Source organism: Typopeltis vanoorti, chromosome 11 (genome assembly GCF_054136105.1).
Source record: "Typopeltis vanoorti isolate ZY-2024b chromosome 11, IOZ_Tvanoo_1.0, whole genome shotgun sequence".
NCBI lineage: Eukaryota > Metazoa > Arthropoda > Arachnida > Uropygi > Thelyphonidae > Typopeltis > Typopeltis vanoorti.
In genome coordinates, this window is record NC_143559.1 from 101,259,456 (window position 1) to 101,273,235 (window position 13,780).

The 13,780-nt window shown below is 34.3% G+C and overlaps 1 protein-coding gene across 1 annotated transcript in view; it reads right to left on the bottom strand.

Annotated features, from left to right (window-relative positions):
- Positions 1-13,780, bottom strand: part of LOC150101877 (serine/threonine-protein kinase ATR-like) — an 860,597-nt gene that overhangs the window by 762,055 nt on the left and 84,762 nt on the right. The window contains exon 5 of the mRNA XM_090399924.1: positions 13,451-13,565. Coding sequence (XP_090256050.1) covers positions 13,451-13,565 — 115 coding nt within the window. The remainder of the gene's footprint in view (positions 1-13,450; positions 13,566-13,780) is intronic.

Below are 13,780 nucleotides of genomic sequence, written 5' to 3' on the forward strand. Positions count from 1 at the left end.
TGAAAACCTCTATTTAGCCTCAACCTAGCTTGTTCTTCTCCAAGTTTCTCTTCCATAATCTTTCTCAACACTTTTCAAGTATGCTTGCATAAATCTTATCTGGAACACTTAGTAGTGAAATTCCTCTGTAATTCTTACATTCAGCTTTATTTACTTTTTTATAGATGGATACTATAAGAGTTTGATTCCAATCACTGGGAATGTGACCATCTGACCAGGCCCGCTGAATTATGCAGTGTAGCCACTGCAAAATCTTTCTACCTCCATGCTTAAGCATTTCTGGTCAAATATCATCTACTCCAGCTGCCTTTCCGCTTCAAGTTTCTGACTTTTGTGAAAATTTTCTAGTATAGTTCTGTCACTGTTTGGTTCATTTAACAGTATTTCAAAATGATTACTCCAGACATCTAAGATATCCTTATCTTCAGTTTTCATTCCCACTTTTATCATCTCTAATTCCTTTTACAGCACTCTTTCCTGCCTTTCTGAGCTTTTTCAACAACCTCCAGAATATCTTGCCGCCTTCTTGATGTTTATATGTTCTTACCAAAGTCTTCCTGTGACTTTTGTTTAGCTAGTTTTACACAGTGTTTAGCTTTCTTACATTTGTCTCTGTATTCTTTTATTACATCTGCTGACTTATTTGATAGGAACTTTTGGTATGCTTTCTTCTTTTCCAGGACTGCTTCTGTAACTTCTTGTGTCCACCATCATGTTTTTATTTTAGTGTCCTTGCAGACAACTTCACCACATACCTCTCTAGCTGAATCAATGACTGTCTTCTTCAGAATTTGCCACTGAGACTCCAAGGTTTGGTTCTTGACTTCAATTTGTTTCATTTTTATTTCAATAATACAGGTTACCCTCGTATAACGCAGTAATTATACAGCATGGTTCCAACATAATGCAGTCTACAAATTGTAGCAGCCCTTTATCTTTTCATATATATTTCACCATGAGACTTAAAAATCAAATTTTATCTTCGTTAAATTTGCGTCTGCCGTATCGCGCATGTAGTTATAAGTAGTGAATTTATATTAGGGGAAATATCCTTTAGCATGCATGTACGTCAATTGTTTACCATATAAAGTGTTTATTGTTCAAAATTGTCTTCGTTTTCTGCCAGGAAAGCGCATTAAAAATCATTAGTGTGTTAATCTCAAGCTGAGAGCACTTTATTTTCTAGTGAGTTATATATAATATGTAATGCTTTTTTAGTAAAAATTTTATTTTTATAGTAATGGCCACTTAGAGAGCTTTGGTGATGTGGTTGAAAACGAAATTAGTGAATTAACTGATGGGGAAATAGAATTAAATGAAAAGGAACTGGTACAATTAATAGATGACATCGAACCAAATGGCAGGGAAAAGTTCTGCCGACGATTCTGATTGTGATGAATCCGTTAAAGAATTCAGCTTAAAGAAATTAGCAGAAGGATGGACTTGGCAAGAAAGTTAGGACATTATTTTACGGATAATGATCCCTCAATGGAGCGCTCCGGAAAATTCACGAGACAATTGGATATTTATTTAGCTCCATATCATGAACTTAATAAAAAAAAGTGCAGCATAGTGGTAAGCAAGGTCTTATTACTGACTTCTTGATAACTAAACCAGCCGAAGTATGCAATGAGAATTATACAAATGATGTGCAAGAGATTTCAAGTGATGATGACATCCGGCCACTCGTAAATAAAGAACATCTACGAAATGTTCGTTTTGAAGACAGTGATGACGATTAAATTATGCACTTTATTTTATTTTGTCGTTTATTTATACACATTTAAATACATGTATAAATATGTGTTTATTTATACACATAATGTATAAATGTTTTATACAAAACATTTATACATTATGTGCAATGAAGTTTACGTACAATTTGTATAAGTTTATACTATGTATTCTGTTTCATAGTTTATATGTTTTCTTAACTTACATGAATTACCTGAATTAAATAAAAATATATTTTTGTTGGATATATCATTGTTGTTTATATGATTTAAAAAAAAAGAACGATTTCAGAACCTAACCCTACTTTTTCTGTGATCTGAGTCACGCATAACGTGATTCATATAGCACGGCATTTCTGTGGAACCTAACATCTGCGTTATATGAGGGTTACCTGTATTTGTATAGTCAAATCTACAATTTACATGTAAAAGTTCAACTTTAATTATTTTTAAAACTTTCTTACACACTGTTCTTTCAATGTGATATCCATTTTTATCCTGCTTGGCACTAAGTAACGATCACTTCCAATTTCAAATCCTCTGTACACTCTTGTATCCTGAACTAGCATGTTGATATCACTATTAACAATGGCATAGTCTGAGGCTTTTCTTATTTCTTGTGTCTTCTCTCCATGTGAACTTGTGCACATTGCGTTGAAACATGGTGTTAGTAATGACTAGTCTAAGCAGAAGATAACTACCATTATTATTGGTGCTTTGCCCCTTTCTCCAAATTTTCCTATATGCCTGTTGGGATTCATTTCCTACTCTACTATTCAGATCTCCAACAATGACCATTTTTTCCAAATCTGCTTGAAAAATGCCTTCCAATCAAGAAGTTTATCTTCATGTTTGATATTGAATGCTATTGCTACTCCTTCCTTTCCTTGATCACTATTGCTTGAAAATAACATCCTATACTTAAATATAGACTATGTATTATTATTTAGTAAGATCTCACCTGCTTTTGTCTTCATCTCAGTAATGTCAATTATGTCCAAAAAGTACTTTTCCAGTTTTTCTGCAAGTTTGATTTCCTTTCCATCTTCTTCCATTAAATAATGTCTCCCAGTTAATAAATACTTCTTAATCTTCTCAATATACCATCAGAGCTGTTTTTTTTTTAAATTCCATTCTTGATGTTTTCTACATATCTTTTCTCCCCTTAATTCCTCTTCTAAACTCAAATAACTGCCATCACACAAGGTTTCGATATAATTAATATGGTCCATCATTAATTCCTGTGATTGATTTATTATAAAATCCAAGATCCTATTGTCTGCATTTGATGCTCCAAAAATTTACTACTAGTTGCATTATCAGTGCTTGCATTTTCATATCAGTATCTCCAATATTAATATCTCCAATTAATAATGCTACATTACTTGTTCTTGTCTCTTTACGTAACTGGCTAATAATATTATCACTACTTACACAGATCCTATACTTATGCACTTTGCTATGTAGATTCTTTTCCCAAATAGGAATTCAACATATCATTCTTTCCCGATAAATGATAACCTGCCCCACACTCTTCTTTTACCTAATCAGTCTTCCTGATGACATAATTACCATCATGCACATCGTGAATGTTATCATTCAGCAAAGACACAGAAATCTGTATAATCATGCAGCTATTGATTTTTCCAGTTAATATTTAAACCACATACTTATTCTGAGGTTGCTTAAGAGTCAAAGCTGGATAACTGGGAGGAGACATCCACACAGCCTTTTAAGGAATGCAGAGAAGTGCCAAAGCTTCCAACCTAAGTCCAATTCTCACATACTGAATGAACAAGGAGGGGCTGGCAATTTGGGATTTAACCAATCAAATCGTATTGTCACTGGCTTGAACCAAAATACAACATTACAGAAGCTCATGCTGGCTGGAGTGTCCCTCAGTTAAACAAGCCCTCCACTGTTTTGCCATCAGGGAAAAAGGGAAAACAATGAAATGCCAGTTACTGTAACAAACTCCAACTCAACATGAGCAGTGTTCAAGATTAGTGCCATTAACATAAGTGTCAATGGAAATGAAATGGAAGTAGCAGAAAAACTGGATGACCAGATAAACATAATTGGTATTACTGAAACTAAAAAGAAAAATCCGATGAGATTCTTCTAAGCAACAAATACAAGATGTTATTATTCAGGCAATAATTTTCAGGAAAAAAATACATACCTATAGTATTCCACACCAAACATGAGGTTAGCATTCTTGAATTGCAAGCAATATCAATTATTTAGAAATATCACACATGTGACTTATTTGTGCCTATAGTCACACAGCAGGTTCAACTATGAAAGAATTGGAGAAAATGAATTTTTTGAGGCAATAGAAATGGCAAGTGGCAAGTAACACAAAGAAAAAGGAGAAATGTTTGGAAAAATTTGGAGGAAAGAGCAAAGCTAATAATAATAATGGTAAGTACCTGCTAGATTTCTGTTCAAGACATGGACTAGTCATTATTGACATAACATAAAGATGTGCACATCACACAAAGAGAGAAAAGACATAAGAAATAAGAAAGTCTAAGTATGTGTATACTATTAAAAAATGATCAAAGTTGGGGAAATTCAGAGGTGAAATGTAAACTCAAAAACAATTATAAGGAAAAATGAGAGTTTGAAAAAAAGAACCAAATCTTGGAGATTCAGTGGCAGACCATTAAGAAAACACTGATTGATTCCACAATGTGGCATGTGGCAAGTCTGCAAGGAAAGAAAAATCAGAACTCTATGGTGGAGTCAGGAGGTTAAAAAGGCAAAGAAAAGAAGAAAGTGCATCGAATGTTCCTAATAAGTCACAGGTACTCTGAAAAGAATACTCAGAAAAATGTAAAAAAACATAACAGGATGTAAAACTAACTAAAAAAAACAAAAGTCAAGGGAAGACTTTCATAAGAACATAAATGATAAATATCAGGAAGGTGGAAAAATGTTCTGGAGGCTTTTGAAATAGCTTAGAAATGGAGTAAAGAACTGTAAAAAGAATCAGAGATAAAAAAGATGGCATGAAAACTGAAAATAAAGCTATCTTAGATGTCTGGAATAATTACTTTGAAAGCCTGCTAAACAAAACAAGCAGTGACAGCAATACAGAAACATTCAAGAGGAATGCAATCAGGAGTACAAATCAATATTTGAGATAGAAAAAGCCAAAAAATCCTGAAATGAGAATAGGCAGTTGGAATAGATGATATTTGACCAGAAATGCTCAAATATAGAAATATAAAAGTTTTACAGTGACTACACTACATAATTCAGAAGGACTGACCAGAGGGTTGAATTCCAGATGATTGGAATAGAACCTTCATAGTACCATCTATAAAAAGGGAAATAAAACAATGTGAGAGTTACACAGAAATTTCTCTACTGAATGTTCCTGGTAAGATTAAGGCAAGCATTCTTGAGAAATGCTAAGAAAAATTGTGGAAAAGAAACTTTGAGAAGAATGAGATGGATTCCAGCCAAACGAAGGTTGTCAGGATCAGGTTTTTGCTTTAAGACAAATAGTTGAGAAATCATTGGAATATAACAAAGATCTGTATTTAAGTTTTGTAAATCTGGAAGAGGTGTGACAAGATACCAGGAGAAAAACTGTTCAAAATGCTACAATTATATGGTGTAAATAGGATATTATATTGAGCAATACATAGTCTATATCTGAGTTGTAAGTCATCAGTTAGAATTGAAGGAAGATGGTTTCGTGTTCTGAATTACATGAAAGCAATTAAGTCAATGATACCAGGTCATAGATTTTTGTTAATTGATATCATTCTTTTCTGATTTGCTAGCAGGACAAAAAAAAAAAAAAAATCGTGTTTTTGAAAGGAAAACTCTGCTACAGAACGTTATAGATCAAAACTTGCTTTCAGTTGAAACTCTATTTTAAAGATTTTTTGCAGTGGGATTCAAACCCAGGTCTTCAAAACCTAACAGCATCATAATTGATACTGATAGGGTAAGGTGGGAAGAATGAGAGGCTATCCCTATAAATCGTGTAAAAATGCAGCAAAGAAGAGTGTAAGTAGATTTGTTACGTGGAAAATGGCTGGTAAGCAGAATGCATTGCCAAGAAATATGATAAGTCTACTGATGCCATGGAGGTTACTGTAATAATAATAACAATAATAATAATTGACTGAGTTACATAGATCCCTGATAAACAAAAGGGAGACCAGGAAGTAAATTTATCCTTAACACATTTAAGATGGGCAGTATCTCATGAACGTTGCACGCCAAGCAGCTCACTTGATTCATTATCATGTCACTTCTGCATCTGACAATGAAGTTTTTATAAATCATTCAATATACATAACATGCTAATTTGAAATTTTATAATAAAATTTTATTTGTAAAATTAGTTTGGGAACTGCCTTAATGAGAACAGAATCAATCTCAAATGATGTCCTTTGTTAGAAAGACCTGGGTTTGAATCCCATCTATTATATGAAGACCTTCATCAAAGCATTTGAACTGAAAGTAATTTACCACTCTCTTATTGGGGGGGGGGGGGGGGGAGTTCTCCTGGAAACTACAGTTTTTCTTTTTGCAAAAAAAAAAAAAAAAGATATAGGGAATGATTGAAAGGAAGGATATTCAGTTGTTTGCAGATGATGCAAAACTGATGAAAGATGATGAAACAATGATAAATGTGATGTAGATATTCTGCAAGATGACTTAAACAAATTGGCATTGTTGGCGAAGGATAATGGTTGCATGAAATGTCTCAAAATGTAAGGTAATGCACTTCAGGATGAAAAGATTACATAACTTGTATCATACTATGGTACTGGATTGCAGGAAATTAACCAGGCTAGAGATATGGAAGTGATGGTGAACAGAGATTTAAAGCTCAAAGGATGTATTACAAAAGAAGTCAAATAGCTCAAAGGGTTACTTGAATCTTGAAGAACACAACAAGTAAAGATAGGGAGGCTATTATCCATCTTTATAAAGTATGGATTTGGTCACATGGGTTTTTTGAGGTATAAGAGGTGAGGGAGAAGATACAGAGAAGAGTGAACAAGCTAATAACAGGTCTGTTATTAGCTGTTATTGAAATGCTCCCTATCAGGAGAGACTGAAGGTATATGGATTGCAGAGTTTAGCTGACTGGCAGAGAAAAAAGAATATGATAGAAACATATAAGTTACTAAAGAGATTCTATAAGACTGACATGAAAGAAACAACTTTTCAACATGACAAGTAGGGAGAGCACAAGGGATCACCCCTGGAAGTTTGTAAAAGTATGATTAGTAAGGTTGTAAACTATATATTTTGCTTGGAGAGGATGAATAAGTGAAATGGACTGCCAGAGATAGTTGTAAGTGTTCCAATAGTAAATGAGTTTAAGGAGAGGTATGATACATATTGTGTGAATAATGGTTAGTGTGAGTCTCCTGCGATAAGTCTTTTGACTCCATGGAGTAATATAATAATTACAGGCATTATACAGGTTTCTAAGAAGTTAACTGCCATGTAGCCACAGGTAGCTGAGACAAACACAAAAGGATGATAGGATGGAAACATGAGAACTACTATCTTTATGTACAGAAAAGCTCAAATGTAATGTCATTTTATTTCAAAACATAAAAAAAGAACTTAAATTAAGGGGATGTTGAATCCCACATAGTTTTAAAACCGAATAAGAAACTCAAAGATTGGAATCAGAGAGTTTCTTGCCGAATATAGTAAACTATAAAGTATCGGCGGACACTAGCGTTAGCCAATGCAAGTGATCCTAGTACATAGTACATTACTGGGCAACTCGTTGCAAAGGTGGAGGAAGACGTTCAGATCGCTATTCTTAGGTATTTCCCATAATGTAAAAACACATTTCTTAGGAAATGTATGCTGTTATTACATTATGGAGGGAGGTCACTACCCAGACCGGTTTCAGCCTTTTTTGAGGCTTCATCAGTGAGCAGCTAGACCTAATACCATAGTGTATAGCGAAAAGAACTTATGTACTTTGCGAATGAGTTTTCCAAACAGGTGCAACCATTAAGTTACTAAAGTATAAAGAGCTAATAAGCTTCATTTCGGCAATGAAAACATTACTTAAATTAAGGGGATGTTGAATCCCACATAGTTTTAAAACCGAATAAGAAACTCAAAGATTGAAATCAGAGAGTTTCTTGCCGAATATAGCTGCTCACTGATGAAGCCTCAAAAAAGGCTGAAACCGGTCTGGGTAGTGACCTCCCTCCATAATGTAATAACAGCATACATTTCCTAAGAAATGTGTTTTTACATTATGGGAAATACCTAAGAATAGCGATCTGAACTTCTTCCTCCACCTTTGCAACGAGTTGCCCAGTAATGTACTATGTACTAGGATCACTTGCATTGGCTAACGCTAGTGTCCGCCGATACTTTATAGTTTACTATATTCGGCAAGAAACTCTCTGATTCCAATCTTTGAGTTTCTTATTCGGTTTTAAAACTATGTGGGATTCAACATCCCCTTAATTTAAGTAATGTTTTCATTGCCGAAATGAAGCTTATTAGCTCTTTATACTTTAGTAACTTAATGGTTGCACCTGTTTGGAAAACTCGTTCGCAAAGTACATAAGTTCTTTTCGCTATACACTATGGTATTAGGTCTAGCTGCTCACTGATGAAGCCTCAAAAAAGGCTGAAACCGGTCTGGGTAGTGACCTCCCTCCATAATGTAATAACAGCATACATTTCCTAAGAAATGTGTTTTTACATTATGGGAAATACCTAAGAATAGCGATCTGAACTTCTTCCTCCACCTTTGCAACAAGTTGCCCAGTAATGTACTATGTACTAGGATCACTTGCATTGGCTAACGCTAGTGTCCGCCGATACTTTATAGTTTACTATATTCGGCAAGAAACTCTCTGATTCCAATCTTTGAGTTTCTTATTCGGTTTTAAAACTATGTGGGATTCAACATCCCCTTAATTTAAGTAATGTTTTCATTGCCGAAATGAAGCTTATTAGCTCTTTATACTTTAGTAAAAAAAGAACATTATTTCTTTTTGAAAATCTCCTTATATAAATTTATACATATTTCAAATAACCATTTCAAATTATTTTGAATAATGTTGCTTGTACTATGTTTAGTACTTCAATGAACTCTACTTTCTTTTTCTTGTGTCTGTGCTGTATGGTGTGTAGGAGGGGATGTTTTTCATAATACAGACCAGTTGTTTCTAATACCACTAAGTACTCTTTTCTGTCACTAAATATGAGACATATACTCCAATTGTCTATGTACTGTATTTAGTACTCTAGTATATGTGCAGTATGGTGTGTGTGTGTGGGGGGAATCTGGACCATACCAGGCAGGCATATTCAGCAGAAGAATAGCAAAGCACCAAGGCAGATCTCAGTGTTCTAGGGTCTTCACCCCCATTTGGAGAAGGTAAGCTTTCTTTGTATGTTGTTTCTTGCATTCACTTTTGCCTTCATTTTTTCTATGTGTGCTTTATATGAAAGGGTGCGATCGAGAGTCACACCAAGGTAGATTAGGTTCCAGGAATGTTCTAAATCAGAGCCTTCCCAAGAAATCTGTAGCTTCCTTATTGTTAAGGTGGAAAAGGCCAGTCTGGGTTTTCAAGGGGTTTGGTTTTAATTGATTGCTGCTATAATATGTGGTTAGACTATTTAAGACAAGTGATAGAGTAGTTTCAATGGACTTGAAATTTTTTGATTGAGTAGCTATGGCAAGGTCATCAGCATAGATAAAATATCTAGTTCCTGTTAAGATGGGGAGATAACTGATGTAAATGTTGAAAAGTAATGGTGATAATACTCCTGGGAGAGGCCATTTTTGGGGGTATTCCAGCAGCTCTTCCTACCCCCCCAAGGTCCACAAACATCTCTTTTCCAAGAGTGACTGGATCAGGAGATCAAGGTGATAGTCGCTAGTATTTATTTCTGAGTGTGAGATGATTTATGGTATCATATGCTGCAGGTAGGTCTAGAAAGGCTGCTCCTGTGGCTAGTTTTTGCTCATAACCATTTTCTATATATTGAGTGAGGTTGAGAATTTGTGATGTACAGGATTTGCCTGGTCTAAAACCAGCCTGCTCAGCAATAAGATAGGGTGCAATTAGGGGCTGTAGCCTATTCAAGTCTATTAGGGAAACTGTTGATAAAGTTCCATGCCTTTCTGCTACTATGAGTCATAGCAAGGGCTTCTATTTCTTTTTTCCAAGAGGAATGCCTTTCCTCTGCCATCTTGGAGCATAATTTTCTCCTGCTTGGATAGTCTCCTCTGAGAAGGGGTTGGTGCTATAAAGTTGTACGTAATTAGCATACTGGGCTTGTATGTCACTGGAAAGGCCTGGGATATGGTTTGTGCAACATCCTCGGGGGATGTGTTTTGTAGAGATTTTCTTCGGTATTTTTATGAATTCGGGATACTCTTGAGGGTTTGGAGGGACTGGTTCTATGGAGCAGTCAAGATCTTTCATGAAACCCTTCCAGTTAGCTTTTTTGAAATTAAATCGTCATCTGTAAGAGATTGTGTTAGGCATAATGACTGGGTTGAATTGAAGCATTATATGTCTATACTGAGTATGTGGAATGGGATTTAAAACCCTTTTTAACACAAATGTTGGATATTTTTGAGCTCACAAATATGAGGTCAGGTTTATAGCCTCGCTTCCATCTGCCACTGTTGAAAGATGCCGGGAATTTTGGATTATGTATCAGGTTTAGGGAAAGGTTTTCAGCCCATTTTTCAACAAGTTCTCCATCTTCGTTGGACTTTGTGTAACCCCAGTTAATACTATGGCTGTTAAAGTCACCTAATACAACATTAGTCATGCATGCATTATTATTGAGGAGGATGTCAGGGAAGGAAAAAGCTTCTTCTGGTGGTTTATAAACTGAGGTAATTGAGATTTTTTTAAACGTGATTCTAATAATCTCAATGTTTCTGTTGTTTGTTGAGTCAATGGACAATGAAATTAAGTTTTCTTTTGTAAATATTGCATTACCATATTTATCATGGGGTATCTCTTTGATGAGTTTCATGCCATGGATGTAAGGTCTTGCAGCACTTTCCCCTCTGTGAGTTTCTTGCAGGCAGAGTACATCACAGTCATTATCTCTACAAATATTTGCAATGAGATCTTGCTTGACACTGGAGAAACCTTCAATATTAAATGATATTATTTTTAGGCCTGGCCCCAGGCCTAAAAATAATATCATTTATCTAATATCTAAAAATCAATTTGGGAGCATTTTAGTTTGATCACTTGCGTTTGGTTGATAGCAGCTTTAGCTTCCCCTACAGGGTACTAACAGGGTGCAGGAACGAGAACCTAGCGCAGCCCTGTTTTTCACTGATTAGTTATTTATACTTTGCAACAAATCTCTCTCTCCCTCTCTTCTTAAGTTTTTCCTCTTCAAATTATGCCCATACAAACATGTATGTCTAGAGGCTTGACATGTAATGTGGTTTTGGTCTCATTGGAAAAACACATCACAATCTGCGGTGTTGTCACCCATGCAGACAGTATAAGACAAATTCTTGTGTCCTGCTTCATGAGCAAGTACAACATGAGATGATCTGTCCCTGGCCATTGTGAATGTCTTAAGAGAGAGAAAATTGCTCTTCAATATTTTCAATCCCACTTGCATTTAAAAGATAGCCTTTTACGCATGCAGCTATAATCAATAACATTCAAATTCTCCACTGTTCTAGTTTTTAATGCTGATGATATTTTGGGATAAATAAAATATCTGCTATTAACTGGTTTTAGTTAATTCAATGTTCACATTCAAGAGTAAATGTTTCTTTCTTAAGTCATCATGAACAACATGAAGATAGAACAGGTCATATGTGAAATTCTCTACACAAGAACATGGATCAACCATCATCCTCATGCTGCTGCTGTATACATTCTACATTTGCTCATGGGGGAGGAACCAGTCTTCCTCCAACACTAGTACACATTTGCAAATGTTTATGTTAATGTTATTCCATGATGAGAAACAACGCAATTGTATACAATGGCACGTCCATTCCTGTAGCAAAAACTATATACCAAGGGCTTGACAAATGATGAAAAATCCTACTCATCACGAAAAAAAAATGTACTCACCCACGATCTCCACCCCATCCAATTTTTTTAATGAAACTAAAAACTTGCAAAAAAAAAAAAAAAAAAACATCTTGAGTAATCGTTTACTCAAGTGTAAGCAAATAACGTTTGCGCATGAAGTATCTTCACAATTAGGCTACTTGTATATAGAGGTTAACTTCACATCGATTGCCTTGGTATCCCATAATGCAAAGCATACATCTTTTCAAGTGTGTATAATATGAATATAAATGTGAATGTATAAAGTGTGCATTATGGGGAAAACCACTACTCACACCAGTTTCGACCTTTATTGAGATCTCATCAGTGGGAACCACCAGACCCAGAAGATATATCGAGATTGAAGTAATGCAGAAGTTATATATTTCCTATATACAAGTATCAAAAAAGGTGTATCACTTTATTAATAAAATACTATGAATTAGAGATAGTTGTCAAAAGTTTTTGCAATTGGTATAAATTAAATGTGGTCATTAGCATCTATATACAATTAATCTAGTTGAGAAGACACTTCACATGCAAACTTTATTTGCTTATGCTTCAGTAAATGATTAAACTAGAATATAATTTTTTAGTGAGTCTAATTTTGTTTATAACCAAATTATAAACTTTGAAAAGTCATAAAAAAACTTGAGACATTTAAATTTTTAAATGTCCCAGCAAGTCAACAGAAACTCTAATCGAGCAGTATACTTGTCGTTGAAATATTTCCATTATGTGAGAACCATTCCAAGAAGTAGTAGTGAATAAATAATAAGAACAGGAAGAACAATAAAAACAACATTGCCTTTTTAGAAACTATAATTTATGTTAATTTTAGTTACTAAAATTGCCCTCTATATTATGCATATTCTTCTGTATTCTCTTAAAGTTAAATAAAAAAAAGTTTTATTTATTAAATATATTAAAATATTTTATTTTGTCCACTCTATAGCTACTCGCCACGGGTAAGTTTATTTGTCGAGCCTTATGTATACCAATATGTACACCAATAGTATGTTGGCATATTCACCATGTGAAAATGTTAAGAGACACTGTTCAACCATGTTTGCTGAGACATAGAGTATACCAAAGCAGCATAAGATTATAGTAGTGCTCCTTCATCACTATTGTTCAATCCCAACCTAGAGTCAAACTAATCCATGATGTATATGAAAATTTCTGCTGAAAATGATCTCCATAGCATACTGTTGAAGTTTGTTGATTATCTCACATAAAACACTTTGTATATTTAACAAGATGTGGCATCAGTTCAGCATTTTTTTCAATATTTCCCCAAATAGCAATATTTCTGATCAGGCATCTCAGTTATAATAATGACATCATAAGATAAAGTTATTACTCCAATCATTAAAGGTGGTAAACAATTTGTAGGTGATATGATAAAACATATAATAAATAAGATCTTTCAAAAATGGTTTTGATTCCTTTTTTAACATCTGTATTTAAATTAAATCATTTCAATTATTTAGAAATTCTATTCATGCCTAATAATCATGACAACTAATTTTTCTTGTTTTTATAGCAACACACACACACACACATTTCTAGAAAAAATTACTGAAACAAGAAAGCTGTCCTCTCTTGTCCCTGAATTAATAAGGATTCTTCGGTATAAATACTTACAATTTTCACGAGAAACGTTCCTGTTTCTAACTGTACACACAAAAGATACCAAAGTCTCTCAGTATAATCTGGAAGATACTGAATTATGTCACAACTTAACCTTCCTATTATTTTCCTGTAGGAAGAGAAAACAAGTAAAGGAGTGATTGCAATCATAACAAAAGATATATTTCATATCATATCAATAACAACTGAATCTAGAGCCATTTTTCAGCATAGGTACTAGAGATATAGCTTTATTCTGCTTAATTATGCCATTAAAATGATTCAGATGGAATGTAAATGAAATGATTCAAGTGAAACAACAAAATTTTTAACAACAATTCTAAA